This window comes from Anabrus simplex, chromosome 1 (genome assembly GCF_040414725.1).
Source record: "Anabrus simplex isolate iqAnaSimp1 chromosome 1, ASM4041472v1, whole genome shotgun sequence".
NCBI classification, from domain to species: Eukaryota; Metazoa; Arthropoda; class Insecta; order Orthoptera; family Tettigoniidae; genus Anabrus; species Anabrus simplex.
In genome coordinates this window covers 1,697,261,791-1,697,284,184 of record NC_090265.1, presented here as the reverse complement: position 1 = coordinate 1,697,284,184, position 22,394 = coordinate 1,697,261,791, and the positions used below count along the sequence as shown (strand labels likewise).

The 22,394-nt window shown below is 38.4% G+C and overlaps 1 protein-coding gene across 3 annotated transcripts in view; it reads right to left on the bottom strand.

The window, feature by feature from the left end:
• Positions 1-1,583: 1,583 nt before the first annotated feature.
• Adk2 (Adenosine kinase 2) overlaps positions 1,584-22,394 on the bottom strand; it is a 111,829-nt gene continuing 91,018 nt past the window's right edge. For all 3 annotated transcript variants that reach the window (XM_067154489.2, XM_067154480.2, XM_067154496.2), the window contains exons 7-8: positions 19,753-19,839; positions 1,584-2,426 (exon numbers count right to left, since the gene is read on the bottom strand). In XM_067154489.2, coding sequence (XP_067010590.2) covers positions 2,299-2,426; positions 19,753-19,839 — 215 coding nt within the window. In that variant the 3' untranslated portion in view covers positions 1,584-2,298. The remainder of the gene's footprint in view (positions 2,427-19,752; positions 19,840-22,394) is intronic.

The following is a 22,394-nucleotide window of genomic DNA, read 5'->3' as shown; positions in this document are numbered from 1 at the left end:
TGGCAAAGTCATTGCAAGTGTGTGGATCCTGCAATCAACCAGGAATAATATTAAGAAAGGGAGGGAGAGAAACAAATGCAGGAAGAACACTATTGAAGTGAATAGTGGATGTGAAACTTCATACAAAATAGGGAAAGAAATCATTGGCATCAGCTTCACATTATTTCCAGACTAAGAATTTTCAACAAAAATGCTGGGGAAGATAGGGAAGCATGAAGTGGTTAGAGAAAAAGTAGTTCCATAACATCTGATAGAAAGGCATTATGTTAACAAAATATTTTTAGGAAGAAATAAAACTTTAGACTGATTTTGCTGTGCAGGAGAGAATGCTGGATGAATTCAGGATATCTTCCTCATAAGTTGGAAGTATCAGACATGAAAGCAGCAAGAAGATTTGCTGATAAAGACAGGTGGGAAGAATGGTAGGAGGGTACTTGGAGTGAGGAGATGAAGGTTAGGGAATAAATATGATGAATGAAACTGTAAGCATATGAGGCAAATGGAGGAAGGTAGATTACCTAGGAAAATAATGGACTCAACCATGGAGGTTAAGAGAAGTAGAGGGAGATCAAGGTGATGATGGTTGAACTCAGTCTCTAATGATTGAGAGATAAGAGCTATGGAACTAAACATTGCCATAGAGCTAGCTGCAAATAGAGGACTGAGGAGGCATTTCATTAATTCACAGAAGCTTTCAAACGGAATGCTGAAATCTATAACAGTCTAATGAAGATGTATGTATGTATCTCTATGGTAGGGCTGGTCATGAAAAAAGGCTGCAAGGTGCTCCTTTGAAATGTTATAAAGAAGACTATGAATAGCAACAACATAAATGCTAACACCTGGGCAACAACTGCACAAAACCGTGTTCTTTGGTGCAAAGCTACTGCAGAAGGCATCTTACTGTTTATTAAGAAGGCACATCACAGACAAGAAATCGAAACCCATGAAAAGCGGAAACTACGCCAGATCCAACAGTGTCCTCCACCCACCTTTAGATGTGACCTATGTGGCCGCATGTTTCATGCAAAGATTGGCTTGACCAGTCATCAGCGACATCTAAACAGATCCAACAGACTTTAAGAATTGCAGGAGAAAAACGTATTCTTGGAAACGAGTAGCGGCCGACAACAACAATGTATGTATGTAAATAAAATTTCTACAAACCATCTTAACAAAAAATAAATTGTATTTGAATTTCCCTAGTAGTGAGTAATTCTCCTTAATACAGACCCAATTTCCACATTTCACTGTACGTTATTTTTCTTTCTGTGCCATTTTAATGATTCTGTTATAAAATGAATTACGGTGAAAAGTAACAAGTAATCAACATCAAGACTATCTTGAAAAAAATTAAGATTCTTATATAAAGAGGATATACATTTTACAGGATACATCTGAAATACCATCTGAATCTTTATATCATTAAAAGTTTACACAAAGCAAGTGTACTACGGATAATCAATATTCAGCAACAGACATATTGAAAGATCAACATATATCTATACAGAGGTATGATTCTGCTTTCAGGATCAATCCTGAAAAAAGGTTATTAAGACTGTTAATTCGTTTAATGAATGCAATATTTTAGCAATGAGTTTGTATTTTGTCTTTCACATCAAACACCTAGAGGAGACAAGGAACCTTTAGGCAAAACTAGGCTACATAATATAGGAATTCATAGTCTTACACTGTGTGCCAAAATAGCTCATTTTGCCTGGAAATTTGGAGGCTAAACTATGAGCTTAGCTCAAGATAAGTGTTTATATAGTTGGATATGTAAGTTGAATAAGTTCCTTTCATTCTGATGCCCCGTAAATCTATTTATATTCCATATAAAAATAAAATTCAATTTTCTAATTCAAAAGCTGAATTTTATAAATGAAAAGAAAATAATAATTCTTTAGAAACCACAATAAAAAGAAATGTCACTTGTTAATTTAATTTGATTTGATTTCCTATCCTATTTTACATGAGAAGAAATATAGTAATCTGTACTAATAAATATTATGCAAATATTGTAGGTTTCCTTTTTTTTTTTTCAGTAATAATGAAAGTACCGTACAAGAAAAGAATCATTCCTGTAATCAATAGCCTATTAGAAGGACACTTATTTTTCAGTTTTTAAAGGTTGTCTGTCAAGAACATGTTCAGTGTCTCCCTGTCAAAAAGCGTAATGTTTACATAACGGAAATAAATAGTGTTAAAAGAATGGTTCCAGCCACCCTAGCACCAATGGCTCTGCACATTAAGTCACAATGCCTATTGCATTAATAACAGTCAAGAAAAGGTACATCCTCATTCCTTAAAGCTTGCTTCTCCTTCGTAAGTACAGCCGTAACGTTGGATGATCTCCGTAGCAGCCCAGATACCACATCTAATGCATGTCTCCAAGGGTTTACCCAGAACCAGCTGGGCAAGAAATCCTGTAAAGAGTCAACATTCTGTTGTTATTAATGATGTATTGGTTTTACATCCCACTATTTTTTAAAGATTTTTTAGGAGACGCTGAGGTATCAGAATTTTTTGCTCCAAGAGTTTTTTTTACGTGGCAGTAATTATACCAATATAAGGTGGGCACCTTCGAATACTACCAGACTGAGTCGGGATTGAACTTGCCAAATTGGGCTCAGGAGGCCAGCACTCTACTGTCTGAGCTACTCAGCCTGGCATTGTTATTATCAGTAAGCTAACTACTGGCACGGAAAATATTTTATGAAGATTCTTTAGCTTTCAGAATAAGGGGGAAACGTGGATTACATACAGTGAGTTCTAGACCGATTAATCAAGAACTTAGAGTTCTAGACCGATTAATCAAGAACTTAAAGTAGAGTTTACAATAATATAGGATACAGAAGTACTCTCTGAACATATTTAATTAACTGTAATAATAATAATAATAATAATAATAATAATAATAATAATTTCATTGGCTATCATCTGCTGGCATTTGATATGCCTGCATGTCAATTTTGACGTTCTGTTTTAATCGAACAAATGCCACAGAAACTTGACTCTGTTGGGCAATTAATTTTGTTGGGTAAACACCAAATGTGTCACCAGAGATATTTTACATGCCTACAACATATGACATGCAGTGCTGGACATTATTGCTTTTCAAAAACTTGACTATCTCCGCAGTGTTTGAAATCACAAATTTAGGACCTGGAGCAAACATTCAACCACTGAACCTCAGAGAACCCTGTTCAACAACAACGACAACAACAACGACAACAACAACAACAACAACAACAACAACAACAACAACAACAACAACAACAACAACAACAACAACAACAACAACAACAACAACAACCACAACCATTTTTCAAAAGTATTTATCCTGCCTGACGGTAGGGTCTGCTGTGTGGATTCGTTGTCTCCATTTAGTTTGGTCGTGGGCCATGCCTGGATGGAAATTTACAGCCTTCACATCATTGTGCACTGTACTGGCCCATCTCTGTCTTGGATGATGATGATGATGATGATGCTGATGATAATAATAATAATAGTTACATTTTTTCTGTGGGTCAGAGGGGGAAAGAAACTTGAGGGTTAAATAGCTGGACAAAGCATACACAAAACATTAAATTCTGACAAGGTAAATTTTTGAAAAACTTTCCTTTTATAATCTTAGGTATTGTACCAGGAAAGCCTATGTCCTGGCTCATATCAATCGAAAGAAACGTTATTCCAGCATAAAATATCCGTCCGACGTACGAACATTTAAATAAAGGAATGTTCCAGCAGGTGCCAGACTTCACGAGTGCACTAGGCGAAGTCAAGTGACGTCACCTGTCGCTCGAAGCTCACCTTCCCTAGAGATATTTCTCGAAAAGAATTTTCTTTTCGCAAGCTTTTCAACGCCTTAACCAATTTCAACGGGACAAACGGTGAATTGTAGCGGACGTCATAAAAGTTAATCCCTGTGAATTTCGAATAAATCCATCCCATGGTTGTTGAGTTATAATAATTTAAAGTCTAAGAAAATTATACACTCACGGTCACATGACCAAGAGAAACCACCCCTCCCAGCGTCGGCATATACAGTGGTGGTCAAAATAATAGAGCCACCTAGCAAAGGTTTGGAATAAAGTGCAAATTTATTACTAGACATGTTTGTACTATGGTGGAAACAAAATTTTACGTTGTACAGGAACCATTACAACAGAGTCACATTGTACCACAGTCAGTTATATAGATAACACAACTCAAACTAATCAATAATATTCAAAAGAATACCAGACTACAGGGTCAAAAAAATAGAGCCACTTGACACAAATATTTTGTACTTGATCCCAGTCTTATGAAATTTACAGAAACAGTCGTTTTTTCATAGGAGTGCATTAGTACTTCGTGGGGTAACCCTTATTTTTTTCGGATTGCCCTGCACCTCTTATCCATAGAGTCGACTAAACGCCTGCATTCGTCGCTGCTGATCGCATACCAGGCTCTCTGGATTTCTTCCCAAAGTTTATCTAAAGATTTAGCTTTTGAGCGGTCAATTCTCTTGTCAACGATCTCCCATTAGTTCTCAATGGGTGATGCGTCAAGGGATTGAGGTGGCCACTCTAATACTTCGATATGGTGATCTTGAAAAAACTGCCTTATGATCCTTGCAGTATGCTTTGGATAGTTATCGTGCTGAAATTTCCATTTCAGCGGCATTTCCTCTTAAACATAAGGCAGCATCACATTTGTCAAGATGTCTTTGTACATTTCTGCGTTCATTATGCTGTTGATACGGTGTATTGGACCAATGCCGTACCATGAAAAACATCCCCATACCGTAACACTTCCGCCACCGTATTTCACAGTTTTTAAAGTGTACTTCGGATTAAATTCCTGGTTTGGTGGGCGGCGCACATAGACTTTTCCGTCTGAGGCAAACCTATTACACTTGGATTCATCGGACCAAAGGATGTTCCTCCACCAAATATTAGGTTTTTGTTCATTTCTCCGGGCGGTGGCCAACCTTTTCCAAACATTAGCTTTTGAAACGTGTGACTTCTGTCTCGCAATGCGCCCATTCAATTTTGCGGATCTCAGTCGTTTTGAATCGTTGAGGTTGATGGTTGAACATCATGTTTGTCGCTAAACAAAATGGCTTTCAGTCGTGGTGTTGACAAAAATGGGTCTTTCTTTACTTCCCTAGTGATGAGCCTGTCTACGCGAGGAGTAGTTACACGAGGTCGCCCCCTGTTCTCCACCTGCGGCTTTGCTTGTTTTGCCAATCTAATGGCGTTCTGGACTCGTTTTCGTGAAACGTGTAAATCTTTGGCTGTTTGATTCATGGACATCCCACTTTTGAACATCCGGAACATTACTATACGCTCATCATCTCTTGTATGCTTTGCTCTGCCCATCTAGAAGAATATAAACAAAACCAAACGTCAATTTATATACAAAATAATATTGAGTGGAGGTTTGTTGACAAATAATATCGCTAGCCCCCAAAACAACTGCAAAACATCAATTTGAACGGGACTTCTGTAAAACGGCTCTATTATTTTGACCCATAAGATTCTTACCCTTATGCCTCTTTTCGCACGTCTAGCTCAAACGCTTCCTTTCGCACGACTACAGATAGCAGCGACGTCTTCCCTGATGTTGTCTAAAAGGGACTGACAACACGGCACTCGTGGAGATTTTGCGAACTGATAGATATCCTAGTTCTTAATCCCGTCAATAGAGGTGGCTCTATTATTGTGACCGCCACTGTATATGTCAAGGCTAACAAGCAGAGCAGCACAGTACAAGGACGAGTACACAGATGTGTGTGAGACAGAGGAGAGACCGACCCTCGTACAGTATGTCCGCGCAGTCACGGTGAAAGTACTTACCGTCGCGTTTCCGGAACACGAAGTTATATCGCCGACAAAATTATAAAACACGTCGCACTGTATTTAGTACGTCGCGACTACAGTCTAATTCTAAAGACATTTGAGAATATAATACGAGTGAACTTATTGAAGTGCAAATACCAAATATTTAACGTTCACAGAATATATCATTACATGTAGACTTAGTTTACTTCACATGATATTGAACTTCTACAGAAACTAATGTGTAGAATTACCAGAACTCATTTCTTTTCGAGTATTGAACTGTATTTCTTTATTCACGCCATATTAGTATACGACTTACAGTGGTAATCTGGGTGAATACTAAGAACTTTTTCTGAGGTAATATGACGTTATAATAACAAGATAATCAGAAAATAATCCTTAGTGACTTAATGACCGTGTTCAAAGACTGTGATTATAGACTATGATTTGCCTTTTCAAGTGTGAACTGTGTAATTATGGACGTTTCAGTAACGACTTTAAATAGTATTTCATACAGGAAGGACTGTGATTATTCATTTAACGTCTTAAAGTTCAATTACGCCATAAACTGTGTTCAACAGTAAATGACAGTGTCAGTGATAACTACTCGCACTAAGTGAATTTTTCGTGTGCGAAAAATCACCTTAACGAGCTGCAATTCTACACAATCCAGTTCCAGTCGTCATCACCTCATCGGGGGACGTCAACATGGTGTGTTAAGGGAACATCGCTGTCCCTGATTCTCCACGGAACATTCCAGATGTCCATCCTTCAACATTTGTAGCAACATTTCTTTCATTAAGTGAGTAGTAACAAACTGACTAAAATTTTCTCATTAATTTTGAACAGTGGAAACTTCAGTGCCGCGTGTGAACAAATATTTCAGAGTTCTCATAGTTTCTCAGAAGTGATTAATTTAATTTTCAAATCTCATAGAAAGACTTTAGGCTTTTCAAGTGTGCTATACATCAAGGTTTACAAACTGAAAAACTGAAAACTGTTAACAGAAATTTAATTTCTCATATCAATTTGCAATTACAAGTGTGTGCTCATATTTAGAAAGACTTTAGGTGGAAATCTAATACCTCGTCTTCTCACATATGAAAGACTTTGGAATCAGTGATATTCATTTAATTTTCATGAACAAAATTCAGGAAGATTACGTTCAAACTTTTAATTTCAATGCCAGATTTGAGTCCAATAATCATATTGCAGGGTGAAGAATTAATAAATTGTTAAAAAAAAAAAATTTTTTTAATCATCTATTATTCGCTCTGCGAGTCTATCCTACTCTGTATCGGCTCCAAAACCAAGTTCCACTCCCTGAGGTCCTACTCATGTCCTTTCCCCAAAAATTTTTCCTGGTACAGTATATAATCTTTTCAAGCAACAACAACTGTAACAAGAAATAAATTTTGAACAATGAATAACAGACAAGCTTGGAAGCTTGCTTAGTATACAACAGGGGAGAAAAGAGGCTCCCATTTTTCAAACAAGACTTAAAGTCTTCACAGGACCAAAAGGTCTAGTAAGCATATATCCTTGGTATTAGTGAGATCACTAGCGTTTACAAATGAAGTTTCCCAGTAGAGAGAATATAGAACCTTGTTACTATTATTTATTTTCCTTAAATTATACATGTACAATCTAGGGGTGGTAGATGGAGAAAGGGCAAGCCCCACATACACGGAAGTGCCTCCATCCCCACATATACAAGGGTAGCCCATAAGCTAATGCATCAAATTTTTTCTTCAACAATTATTTATTGAACACAGTGAAACTTATACAGTACACAAAAAAGAATTATGTTTCTTCTACACTCCCTATTTTTCCACGTAATCTCCTTCCCGCTATATGGCCTTTCTCCAGCGAGACACAAGGGCGTGTATGCCCTGTTGGTACCACTCCTTATTCTGTTCATGAAGCCATTCTTCAATGTGCGAATCATCTCTTCATCATCATGACCTTACCAGCGGAAGCAGTGGCTTTGAATTTTTTCTTCTGTGGAGAGTCAGGATGGTGCCATTCCATCGACTGCAGTTTTGTTTTGGGCTCAAAATGGTGAACCCAGGTTTCATCACCCATCACAATCTGGGACAAGAAGGCTCCCCCTCAGCTTCAAAACGTTGCAGCAAATCAGAAGAAATGTTTTTTCTCAGAGTTTTGTGTTCCTCCATAAGACAGCGCAGAATCCATCGTGAACACTTTTTTTTGCGTAATCAAGAGCACTGATGATTACACCTATACTTCCTTTGCTGACCGACAGCTCCCGTGCCAAATACCGAATCGTTCTGCGTTGGACCTCGCTAATGAGCATATTAGCACGCTGCATCTTGTCAGGTGTGACAGCCATGGGCGGCCTCCCCGACTGCTGCTGCAAATCTTGGAGTTCTGCTGAACCGCTTTCAGATGGTCTCAACCTCTGTGCCCAGCAACTAACTGTACTTCTGTCGACTGCTGATGCTCCATAAACTGCACATAAACTTTTGTGAAGGTTTCCAACCGTTTTTTGCTCCGCAGTGAGAAATTCAATGACGATATGCGGCTTATAACATACAGCCACCATGTTGAACCATTGCTGCAAGTACGCTATCTGTCAGAAGAAGCGGAAACTTTGCACGCGCACTCCGAAAACTTCAAAGAATTCATATTTTAACTTTCGCATTTGTACCAATGTTGGGGGCTGAGAAAAAAACCATTGATTTCAGACACGCAATTTCTGTATTGAAATCAACCAAATGGTGCTTTGTTTGGGGTTCATCGACTGACTGCAAAGTTTGTTAGTGTGTTTTACATACGTGATAGTGTTGTCTTCCGTGGCTGAATTTTTTTAAAATATAATTTTTCCACTAAATTCTTAAGTTTAGTTATCAACAAGACGGCAGCCATCTTGTTATAGTTTCTTGTTTGTCGTTGATTGTAAAATTTCTCATTGACCTTTTCGAAAAGTATACTATATTAGTTAACACCACCTAGGTGTCCTTTACACCAACTAAGGAACGGTAGCCATATTTTGTTAGTATTCATGCGTCGTGTATTTCCAGTATGATATTCAATGTTTAAGTTATTCTTTGTTATTGTGCGTATTGCCTGACATCTGTGTGGGAAATAAGGTGACGTTATATTCATTGAATTACTTCTCTGTGAGATATGTCATTTGAGGATTCACGGAGTTTACGCTGGCATCTCTTATGTGGAAGTTTAAGTTCTTACTAGCGCTGCTGACTCGTGGTTGTATCCATCGTGCGAATTAATAAAACTGTCCTATCTGCGATAATTTCGTTAAGGTACGAAAGGTCTTCGTATTCATTGGTCTTACAATCATCCTGATAAGTCTATTAAAGGAGATGGTATGATAATGACACCACGGGATTCTTTCTATGAGGAACCGGCTTCATGTAAGAATAATGTACATATGCTACGTTGTATTCTGAAGGATACTACTAATCAAAATTCATATTGTAGAATATTTTATTGATAGTGTCTACTCTACAGTTCATTTTTGGAAGGTGTGGTCTGCGGGTTAGAATTCACCCACGGTAACCTCTGCTTGTTGTAAAAGGTGATTAAAAGGGGACCAAATATCTCCCGGTATAAGGTCCCCTACACCAGATGCCAACAGCCTCCTTGAGAGTGGATGAGCAGGTGTAGGTCAGGGCACTCTATTGTCCAAGGGGTAAGAAATTGCCCCTAAAGGCGGAGGAACCAAGTGTGGTCAACGGCAGTAGAATGCAGAAGGCAACGGGAAACCACTGCATTAAAGGTCCTGAAGGACATCCCTATAAATTCACATAACATGGCTCGGAAATTAGTATCCGGAGTTTCTATTCCCCCAATCGGATCTCCGGGGGGGGGGGGAATGCTGCGAACATAGTTGTGAACGATTGTGTACTTGACAGTGCTAGGAAAATCAAAATCTATGACAAGAAATTACGAGTTGCTACGTGGAATGTACGCAGTTTGTATATGAGTGGAAAACTAGCAAATGTGGAAGCAGAAAAATGTAGATTGAAAGTAGACATCCTTGGATTGAGTGAGGTAAGATGAACTAGATCAGGAATTCAGAACACGAAGGAAGGATATATGTACTTCTCGGGAGGAACCGACACCAATCACAGATATGGAGTTGCTGTGCTTATTTCATCAATGATCGCAAATTCAGTTCTAGATTTTGTACCACTTAGTGATAGAGTAATGTTGCTTAGGTTACAAACATCACACCGGATTATGAACGTTATTCAGGTCCATGCGCCAACTGCCGATAAAGATGATGATGAAGTAGAAGCATTCTATGACACCTTAGAGGAAGCTATGAAAATAACTAAGAATGGAGAAATAACATTGGTTATGGGTGATTTCAATTCAAAAGTAGGGGTTGGCATTGAAGGCAATACTGTAGGCAGCCATGGTCTTGGTGAACGTAACATAAGAGGAGATAGACTTGTTCAGTTCTGTATGGAGCACAATCTGTTTGTCTCTAACACATTCTTCAAACTTCCTCCTCGGCGGCTTTACACATGGATATCTTCCGCCGATAACGACGAAAAGATCATAAGAAATCAAATTGATTTCATTTTGGTAAAACAACAAGTAAAGAAATATGTGACGTCCGTTAAGACGTATCCCGGTGCTGATGTAAATAGTTTTTTTTTTTTGCTAGGGGCTTTACGTCGCACCGACACAGATAGGTCTTATGGCGACGATGGGATAGGAAAGGCCTAGGAGTTGGAAGGAAGCGGCCGTGGCCTTAATTAAGGTACAGCCCCAGCATTTGCCTGGTGTGAAAATGGGAAACCACGGAAAACCATGTTCAGGGATGTAAATAGTGACCACAATCCAGTTGTAATGGACCTTAAAATGGTACGTTTCAGAAAAATTAAAAGAAATGTTAAACTATCCAAGCATATAGATATTAAGAAACTATTGGATCCCAAAGTAAGAACTAACGTTGGAACTGCACTGGAAAAGAAGATGGAGTTAATAAGATACACTGAATCATCAGAGGTAGAATACACAGGGAACGCCATTAAAGATAGTGTGATTGAAATCCAGGAAAATGAAATTGGACAATGCAACAACATCAAAAGACAGAGCTGGATGACAGATGAAATTCTAGAACTTATGGATGAAAGGAGAAAGCATAAAAATACAGATCACATTCAATACAAAATTCTAAACAAAGCTGTACGCAGAAAGTGCAGGGAAGCCCAAGAATTATGGATGACAGACAGATGTAAAGAAATTGAGATCCTTCAAGAGAAGCACGACTATTTTAACTTGCATAAGAAAGTGAAAGAACTTGCTGGTTTGAAACGGAGACGATATGGTCAAATTTTGAGAGATGGCAATAATGAAATCATCTTGGGTGTGGAAGGGAAACTCAAACGATGGAAGGAATATATAGAAAATCTCTTCAAATATGACAGAAATGATCCTCCTTCACCTGACGAGAGAATAAATGAAAATAGCCCTGAAATAACAAAAAGTGAAGTTGTACATGCCATAAAACTTCAAAAGAATGGTAAAGCAACTGGACCTGACGGTGTGTACGCTGAAGTTCTCAAAGTAATAACAGAACAGGAATCTACCGGCCTCAATATCTTAACATCATTATTCAATCAAATATATGTATCAGGAGAAATACCATCAGACTGGCTGAAATCAACCTTCATACCACTACCGAAGAAGTCTAACTCGTCTCAGTGCGATGATTATCGTATGAAAAGTTTGATGTCTCACGTGCTCAAAATATTCTTGCGAATCATTCACACTAGAATATACAAAAAATGTGAATCCCACATAGATCAGAATCAGTTCGGTTTCCGAAATGGCGTTGGTACACGTGAGGCACTCTTCTCGTTAAATGTGTTGTTACAGAGGTGCAGAGATATGAATGTTGATGTCTATGCCTGTTTTATAGACTATAAAAAAAGCTTTTGATTGTGTCAGGCACAATAAGCTGATAGAGATTGTGAGATCAACAGGTACTGACTCCGGTGACTTACGTATAATCAGTAACCTGTACTGGAATCAGCTTGCAAATGTCAAAACTGATCAAGGAATTTCAGAAACTGCTTCGATCAGGAAGGGCATCCGCCAGGTTTGTGTACTGTCACCTCTGTTGTTTAACATTTACTCAGAGGCAATCTTTAAAGAAACATTGGAAGACTATGGTGGGATCAAAATTAACGGGAAAATCATCAACAACATCAGATATGCAGATGATACTGTTGTCATAGCTGATGACATGCCTGCCCTTCAGTGCATGATAAACTCCTTAGTTCAGCACAGTGAAGAGTTTGGATTATATGTTAACCCCTCAAAGACGAAACTGATGGTGTTCTCTAAGAAGACAATTCGGACAAATCTCACAATGAAAGATAAAATAGTTGAGCAAGTGTCTTCTCTCAAATATATGGGTACCATCTTGGATGACCAATGTAACTCCAAACGGGAGATAATATCTAGAATTGAGCAGGCCAGGAAACAATTCATAACCATGAAGAAATTCTTTGTGAGGTCAGATCTCAGTCTCCAACTACGAATTCGTATGATCCGCTGCTATATATTTTCTGTTCTCCTATATGGATGTGAAAGCTGGACTCTGGATCCAATCACAGAAAAACGTATTGATGCCTTCGAAATGTTCCTGTATCGCCGTCTCTTGCGGATATCCTGGGTAATGAAAATCTCAAATGCCGAGGTCCTTCGTCGGATGAAAAAGCAAAAAGAATTACTGCTCACCATAAAACAGAGGAAAACGCAATATCTAGGACATATCATGAGAGGTGAGAGGTATCAGTTATTACAGCTTATTATCGAAGGGAAGATACAGGGGAAGAGATCTGTTGGGAGAAGAAGAAATTCATGGCTGAAAGACCTTCGAAGATGGCACTGCTGTACTTCAGAAATGGCATTCCATTCTGCGCTGTCAAGATAAGAGCTAGTTACGTGGATCGCCAACCTCCGCTCGGAGACGGCGTCTTAAGAAGAAGAATGCTGGAACTCGCACCTTTGACTCGAGTTAGTTTCAAGGCCTGAACCAATCCTAGGTATTACCACAGTGTTGTTGCATTCAAGACGGTGGACAAAGTCACACATGGGCGAGTGTAACCTCCGAATAATTCATGGTTGAAGAGCGTTACCAGAAAACAAGGTTTCAAAAACCACTGGTCTGAAATATAAAGCTTAAACTATCAGTTCAATATTCTACTACATATGTGTTTGAAAGATATAATATGTTGATACTTTTATGAGTACCAGTGCAAATGTTTCATATATGTTGTGCTGTATTTTTCACACCTTTTAATAGAATGTTGTGTTTTTATAAGCCTCAGATGAAAAGGATTTCATATTTCGCTACTGTGTACGAAAAGGGGAATAAGTCAAAAAAGTGTCTGAAGTTCGGGCATTATTTTGCTTGGTTACTGAGAGGATATTGCTAAAGTGATGCAGGGAAGGGGGCTTGAGGCAATATATGACCTTTTGCACAACAGATAAATGACAACTGTTTTCAAATAAAATGAAGAAAAATTGTTAACATACACTAAGGCCCTAATTTATGAAAGTACAGGTGTCAACAAAGGAAATTTGCAACAAGTTATTTTGAAAAGTTTCTGGCGACAGCAAAGAGCTAGAGATTTTTCAATCTACAAGGTACAGTTATCGATTATATTTTGGTTAAGAAAATAAAAATTGTAATCAGTTAATGGATGTAACAATACTACCAGGTGAAGCGTTTGATGGAGACCACAGAGGAGTGACGGCAAAACTGAAAATAGGTAAAATTGTGAGAGTAAAAGAAAGAAGACAGAATAAAATAAAAAATATGGAAATTAAAAAATAAAAGAACCCAGGAGAAATTTCAGAAGGAATTGAAACAGCACATCCCTATATCAGAAATAGAAAGTGTAGAAGTAGAATGGGCCAAATTTAAAAAACATGCTTGTAAGCTGTGAAGAGAAGATTTGTGATAGAACTTCAGCGAGAGTGAAGGAAAAGGAGACACCCTGGTGGAATGAAAAGGTGAAGGAGGTTGTTAAACAAAAGAAAGCATGGCAAAAATTGAATACAGATAGAAAAAAAGAAAGAACGTTAAAGGAAATTAAAAGTAAGTGTAAAAGAAGTGGTCAATGAGGAAAAGTAAAAATGTTGGGAGAGATTCACACAAGGGTTGGAAAATGAAGTAAATGGTGGAAAAATGATGATGTATGGATTGACAAAAAAAAGAAAAAATCTACACAAAACAAGTGAAGTAAGAAAGTGGAAATATAACAACAGACCCAGACAAGGTAAAGAATAGGTAGAAAAATTATTTCAATAAACTCCTGAATGTGAGAAATGATGCACAAGAGAGTGTGGTGGTAAATCAGGATGATCCAGAAACGGATCACGATATTACAATGGCAGAGGTGGAAATGGCTGTTAATCCTTGTCTAGTCACGTGAAAATTATTACGTTACTAGTCGCGCATGGAGGTAATCTCCGAGGTTAAAAAAATGTGCGTCATTTTTGTCCTTTTGACATGTTGTTTTGGCATGTTTGTTTGCAGTATTCTTCAGAATAACTAAAAGAAGCCCTTTCAAGTACTTGTATGTTATTTTTTACACACATTGTTTATTCTAAAAGCAGAATACTGTAGACCTTAACCCTTTCGCCCTCAGCGCGCCGATCTATCGGCGCGAGAGGTTATGGCGAGAAAGCTCACGGCGCCGATACATCGGCTCTGTCTTATTTACGGATTTTGGTCATTTGCGTAGCTTTTAAATAGTAACACTTGATCGTGACGGTACCTTAAAGCATTGAATTTGCGTTTAACTCAACAGATATGTCCACCAGCCCTACAAAATATTTTTATTTTCGACAAATTAAATCTGTTGACCATGAATGTTTATGTTGTGGTTATTTGAAGCTGTTATTGCATGGATCTGTTTTGGTTGGCTTATGAATACAACAAGTTGATCTTGCTATGAGTTTTGTTTATAATTTATTTCGTTTCTTTGGTACATCGTGTGTTCGATGTACTTCATAAACTACAATTTTACTCCTTTTCATAACTCCGTTATTGCACGTGCTTGCATCATCTTTTTATCGTAATGGCTAGGCCATATTCAAGGCCGAATGAGGTCGATATCCTTCAATTTTCAGACGATTTAAACAGTAGTAATGACCTCCTTTTGCCAAAAGTGATTCCAGTTATGTGGGAAGTGACACGGTCGTAACTGCTCACCGTGCATCGGACCGAGAGGACCTGACATCGATGACCGTTACATGTACACTGAATAACTTTGCGCCATACTTCATGAGTGAATTGCAGCACACACATCATATTGATATCAAATTATTCAGAATTAAATGTTCTTTCTTTCACGTCTAAGGGTAAAGAAGGAAGATGCAATAATGTCTGATTTTTCTGTCATTGAAAACCATAATTTATTTTTTAAATTTATTTTTGAAATTTAATAATTTTTTGGGCTTAACCAATAACAATACGTCTTAGGTATATTCATTTCTGAAAAGCTCATAGTTTCCTGTATTAGTGTGATTTATTTTATTTTAATGTGTGTTAAACTGTTTACGTGTTGAATTTTTGTAATTTGCTTTGGAAAATCACAAAAAGTAGTCTGAGTGTCTTTGAGCAAACCCCTGCGTATAGGCTGAGTGCCAAAGGGTTAAAAATGTCTAATGATTTTATGATATTAAATTTGTGAGACTCGCCATTACCTATGACGATCACATCATATGAAATATAAAATAATATTTTTCTAAAACAAGTTTAGAAGAAAAAAACAACAAGGTAATAAACCATGTGTTCTTTATTCTCAAGTTATTTCTGATATAAAAGTCCAACAGTTTCTCTCCATTTTTATTTCTATCACCGTACCCATGTGGGCCCAGAACATTTTCATATCCCATTCTATCAGTTCCGACATGGGCATTCAGATCTGCTATTAACATGATCCCATCTCCAATAATATGTGTTTCCAGTTCATTGAGGAAATCATCCTTTTTCTTCCATGCTACATCCTGTCTGTGGAGCATACACCTGTACTATCTTCAGTAGTTCCTTGATTACATGCATGTGCATTATTATAATTTATTCATTTACATACTCAACTTCAGCTATTGGTTTGACATTCTGATTCACTATAAATCCCACTCCACTTCTTTTCTCTTTACTGTTACCCATCCAGTACAATGTGTACTCCTTTCTTAGTTTCTTCATTCCTTTCCCTTTCCATTTTACTTCACTTAATCCCAGGATGTCGAGTTTTCATCTCTACATTAGGTCAATCAATTTATTTTATTTTCCTTCCCATTCATTGTTAAAATATTGTTCCAAATCGAGTTTTGTTCTCTGATTTAACACTTGCACGAACATCAGCATTACCATCATACTGTGCAACTGTAGCCAGAGACTTGTCAATTCCATTTCCATTTTTAAACTTGCATCCGGGGCTTGTATTATAGTTGAAAGCAAGTACAAATTTACTCATCTGCTGACCTGCTAAGCCTAACGGATCTGAGGATGTTATTTCAGTGTTTACTCCCTTAGCCTTTGAAGATCCCTCTTCTCCACAAGGCAGTGGTTTCCTATTTTTAATTTTCCCCAGAGAGGATGGGTTGCCTCATCCACCATCTTTGCCATTCCGAAGGTCTCCTTCTCTGCCTAAGATGCTGTTAAGGTCTTCACCCGTAACCCTGAGCATGGGTTCCACGTTATACCCTGCGAGACTAGGTTCCTGCCTGAACTTAGCTCTCCTTCACACCGGCCTACTGATGTGGAGGATACCCACCCCTGCAATGTGGATGCGCCAGACAAGAATTACTCAACTGAAGGGTAGGGAAGGTGACCCTATCTCCCTTGAGCTGGGTTAATGATTGTGTATGATGCCACTTCACCATGTGCAAAATTTCAATTGTAACGTAGTACAGTAGAACCTCGATAATTCGAAATCGGTTAATTCAAAATCCCGCCTAATTCGAAGAAGCTCTCGTTCCCGGAAACATGAGATACAGTTTTGCAAGTTATTTAAATTGTTTAATTTGAAATATGGATAATTCGTAATTCGAAGTATAATGTCAGCCCAATTACCAAAATTCAGACTTTTAATTCGAAACTGCCTTTACAGTTTAAAACAATAGCATGTTACAGAGTAATTTCAACTTGAAATTTATTCGCGTCATAATAGAACACGTGTTCCGGAACGTGGAGGGGTAGCTTTTCGCATTTACACTCACTTCGGTGGGTCTACAGTGCGCTTCAAGATTGCTAAATTGAATGAAATCTGAATTCTTTTGTATTCAACCTTTTAAGGAACGCGTAATATCACGCAACAGGCAGTGTGCGGAAAAACAGAATCCGCGAACACTGGCGATGCCGACATTGACAAAAAAACGTGGCTCATATAATAAATTCGTAGGCACCGAACAATATTGTCATTGCCGACGAAACTGCATTGCTTTATTTTAATGCGAGCCCAAATGGTCTTATGGTTTTAAAGGAGAAAGTGCCAGCCGGAGAATCGCACAAAGGTCGGGGATGGGGGTCATTGTAGTGCGTTGCAATTGCAATGCACATGGAAGCAAGAAACTTTATCCCCTCGTCATAGGAAAGTTCGATAAGCCACAATGTTTTAAGGATGTCGGGCACTTTCCATGCCAGTACAAAACATCTAAAAATGCAAACAGTACAGAAAAAAAAAAAAAAATGCATTTGCACAGGGGAACCAGCATAAGTCATCCTCATCTTCGAATTGTGTGAATTTTTTTTTTTCGTTGCGTGCTGTTATGTTTGTCAGTGGTTTATCCAAGTGCATTATTTGAACATTGTAAATGCACCTTGTTGGACACATTTCGGAAATAGTTCTTTCCATGGCATTTGAAAAGTTTAAACTGTGAATCGAGGTGATTGCATGTATTAATGGGTCTTAGAACACTTTGTGACGCGGCAAGTGTTTACATGTACGAGAGAAGTGCCATGGCGGGAAATCGTACAAGGATAGAGTCATAGGAAAGTTCGATTTTAAGGGCATCGGGTACTTTCTGTGTAAATACAAGGCATCTAAAATGCATACAGTATAGTAATCCAATGAATAAAGCACTTGCACATGGGAGCCAGCATAGATTTCTCCTCGTCTTTGAATCGTTGCTTTTTTTTCCTTTCTTTCGTTGCGTGAGGGTATGTTTGCCAGTGAGATATCCAAGTGCATTATTTGAATACTGTAAATGCACCTTCTTGGATACATTTTGGAAATAGTTCTTTTTTCATGGCATTTGAAAGGTATAAACTGTGAATCAAGGTTAACTGCATGCAGTAACGGACCTTAGAACATTTTGTAACGCGGCAAGAGTTGGTACTTCTGAATTGCGAATTGGCGGTTAATTCGAAATTACGTAATTCGAAGTCCGATTTTTTAGTCCCAACAACTTCAAATTAACGAGGTTTTACTGTAATTACAAATGTTCAGTAACATGTCCTGTACATGTCAAGTAACATTTAGTAATTGACGTACAACTACGTATAGCAAACCAGCATTTCCCCCCCCCCATGCTAGATCCTTGGTCAGCCATTGATTATGTAATACTCCGACCGGTGATATTCAATTTCGTTACCGTTATGTCCATTCCAGTACTGTACAGCAGTAGAGATCAACAGAACAAGAACGAGTAAACCCTTTCTTTAATTTCCAATGTGTGTGACTGGAAATCGGTACAATTTCAAGCCCTCTTCATAACAGAGTGCAAATAACATTAATTACAGCGCTTGTCACATTGTAGTACACAAGAACCTCGTTTATCCGGATTAAGTAGGACCGGAACTAATCCGAAATATCGAAAATCCGGATAATCCGAAAAAAAAAGCTAAGAAACAAATACAGTAAATATTATATAATCTATTAACATAAGTTGTACAGTAATACTTTTTTTTCAATTGTACAAAAAAATATAAGAACACTTTTCTTACATTTACGGTTGTTTTATTCCCTAAAATGATGTGTGAGTTTTATTCTGTTTTACATTTGTATAGAGTTTGCGCGCAGCACGATCACAAAGACGTTTTACTAACAACAGTTCTGCCGGTGTGGATTCAGTCTAGGATTCTAAATAGGCCATCAGTTTTGTCCAGCTGCATTGTTGCATCTCCACGGGTCATTGTTTCTTCTGATGGTGCGCCGGTTTCATTTTCAAATTCACCATCAGTGAATTACTGGTGCGTTGCATTTATAAGAGCGTGGGTTCAAATCCCACCTCGGCCGTCCGGGGAGTGGTTTTCCATGGCTTCCCAAGCTGAATTCCAGGCGAATGCCCGGACGGTACCTTTGACAGACCGTGGCTGAATTTCTTACCATTCCTGTCCTTAACTATCCTTGGCGAAAAAGACGTTCAAGAAGAGTCGACCCGCAAATGAAATACTGTATAAGTAAAGATAAATTTTTATTATTTACAATCCAGATAAACCGGAGATCCGGATTAATGAGCGCCGGGTAAGCGAAGTTCTTGTGTACGCCAATCACATCGCGATTACGAGGAATGTGAGGCTCGCGCTTGAATCTCGGGATGTCCAACTGCAGGGCATTTCGTTTATCTCAAGAATCAACTTCACGTTGCAAAACCTTGGGACGTAACTGACCTATTGCGATGAAACAAACGCCATTCCTTATGTGATTTGTCATGTAAACGATTGTCCCTTAAAATAACCTAAGTTTATGTTGAAAATCACATTTTCTTACGTTTTTGACTGGCTCATAGTATTTACTTTAATTAGCCCCTTCCCTGTCTTCATACCCGTGAAAGTCATTTTTCAATATCTCTCGTTGTTCCAGATATATTTGCGGTGAAATTTTTAAGTGGGCCACCCTGTATACCATATATATGCTGAGCTACAACAAAAGGCACCAAGGATTTCAAGAAAATTACTCACCTCCCACAAAAGCATCCCCAGCTCCGTTAGTATCTACCACTTTCTCAGGGGGTAACTGAGCCACTGGGAATTCATTCACAATGCCATCTGTAAGCAAGAGGACATATGCACAGCAGTAAGAAACACTCATTACTACAAACTGAAGGTATATAGGTACACTTATAGCTATATTGTAATTTAATATTCATTCTAAATAACTGATAAGAACAAACAAGCAAGAAATAAGTCATGTATAGAAAGATAGAAAAACGACTACAAACATATAATAGGAATACTTTCCATAGTCCTTAGATGGCCAAAATTGAAAAGAAGAGAGACAAATTAACGACAGGTCAGTGTGGGAAGAGGGAGCAATGGAAAGAGGAACAAAGGATAAGCATAAAAACACAGGAGAACAAGGACAATTCTTTTTTCCTGTCTTTATCCAGCTATCTTTTTGTAGAACACACCACTCAAATCACGACTGAAAATCTGTCAACATGGTCCCTCAATGTGTGTTGGTGTCCACCCTCCTGATAAAGCTGGGAAGGGGAAGCAAGCTCGTAAGGGGCTGAGAAAATGAGGAGGAAGCTTATCTATTTTAAGACAACTGTATTAAGATGTGGAGATTGTTTTTGTGTGTTTTTACGTTGTTCCCTCTCCCTCACACTAATCTGCAATTGTGTTTATTTTATTGTGCATTCCTTTTCATGTTCCAACCTTAGAATTTACTCTAAATAATTCAGCATCATATTATTAAATGCGTATATTCCTTTCCATTTAACCTATGAGTGTTTGGAATATGGATGAAGTATACATAGCCTGGTATTTCGAAAGTATGAAGTTCAAACTTTTTATAAAATGATGATGGCCTTATTGTTTGTTTTTTTAAATTTATTTATTTATTTAAAAGCAAGCAAATTTGTAATTTTACATGACTGTTATTGTGAACATAACCAAGGAATCTCCAGTTTTACGCCAAATATGAACCCTAGGGGTGTGACTTTTCACTAAGAGATTTTCCACATGCTAGGATTCAAACGACAGTTGTTCAGGCAAGAAACTAGTGACAACGCCAGTTGACTATCAGACCCTCATTTATTTATTTATCCGAGTTCAAAATGCAATTTATACAAAAATTATATTTTATTTAGGTTTGTATGAAAGATTGAAAGAAATGGCACATATCTGCCACTTCCTCTGAGGAAATGAACCACTGAGAATACATTCAAAATGTCATCTGATCTTATGCAGTGTGTCTACTGAGTTCCATTTTCAAAATTCCAGTATATTCAGTATAACTATCAGCAACATTTCAGTACCATGTCGAAGGTTGTATGGTCCTAGGAAAGGTATATGTTGCATACAGGAAAATCAAGGAAATCTTTGGAGAAAGGAAATGTAGATGTATGAATATTAAGAGCTCAGATGGAAAGCCACTTCTAGGGAAAGAAGACAAAGCAGAAAGATGGCAGGAACATATCCAACAGTTGCATCAAGGTAAAGATGTATACGATTCCCGAGGACGGTTTGAAAAGTTCTCGGAATCACCGCTAGATGTCAGTGCTAGAGCAACGAGGTTCCCGCGCAATAATCACACATCCTTGGTGAGTGAACACGTGGCGCGTCAGTGCTGTAGTTGCAGGAGTGTGGTAGTGACGACTCTTTGTTGTTGTTCCCGCGTAGTGATTTGTGACAATGGAAAAAACTGAGATTCGAGCAGTGATTAAATACTTTGTAAAGAAAGGTATGAAAGCAAAGGAAATTCATGCCGACTTTCAGAAGACACTAGGGGACTCTGCTCCTTCATTTTCAACTGTTGCCAAGTGGACCAGCGAGTTTAAATTTGGTCGGGAGAGCTTAGGTGATGATCCGCGTAGTGGACGGCCAAAAAGTGTTACGACCCCAGAATTTATCGCAAAAGTGCATAAAATGGCCATGGAGGATCGTCGACTGAAAGTGCAGAAGATTGCTGAAGCTGTAGGGATGTCTTCTGAATGGGTATATTATATTTTAACCGAAGAATTGGGCATGAAAAAATTATCCGCAGGATGGGTGCTGCAGCTCTTGACATTGGACAATAAACGCACCAGATTGGAAATGTCCGAACAAAGTCTGGCCCGTTTTCAGTGCAACCAACAAGATTTTTTGCGCCGGTTTGTGACTACAGATGAAAATTGAGTCCAATACTATACCCCAGAGACAAAACAGCAGTCAAAGCAGTGGAAACATGCTGATTCACCACCACCAAAGAAAGCCGGCCGGAAAGGTCATGGCCTCAGTTTTCTGGGACGCAAAAGGCATTCTGCTGATAGATTAACTTCCTACTGGCCAAACAATTACGGGGCAATACTATGCAAACCTCCTAGACCAACTACAGGAAAAGATAGGCGAAACAAGGCCTGGTTTGACAAGGAAAAAGGTCATCTTTCATCAGGGCAACGCTCCGCCACACACAAGTGTTATTGCCATGGCAAAACTTCATGAACTGGGGTATGAATTGTTGCCACAGCCACCTTATTCACCTGATTTGGCACCATCAGACTTTCATCTATTCCCCAAGCTGAAAATTTTCCTCGGTGGACGGAGATTTTCTACAAGGGAAGAACTGACAGCCGAATTGGAGAGTTATTTTCCAGGCCTGGAGGAATCTCATTTTCGAG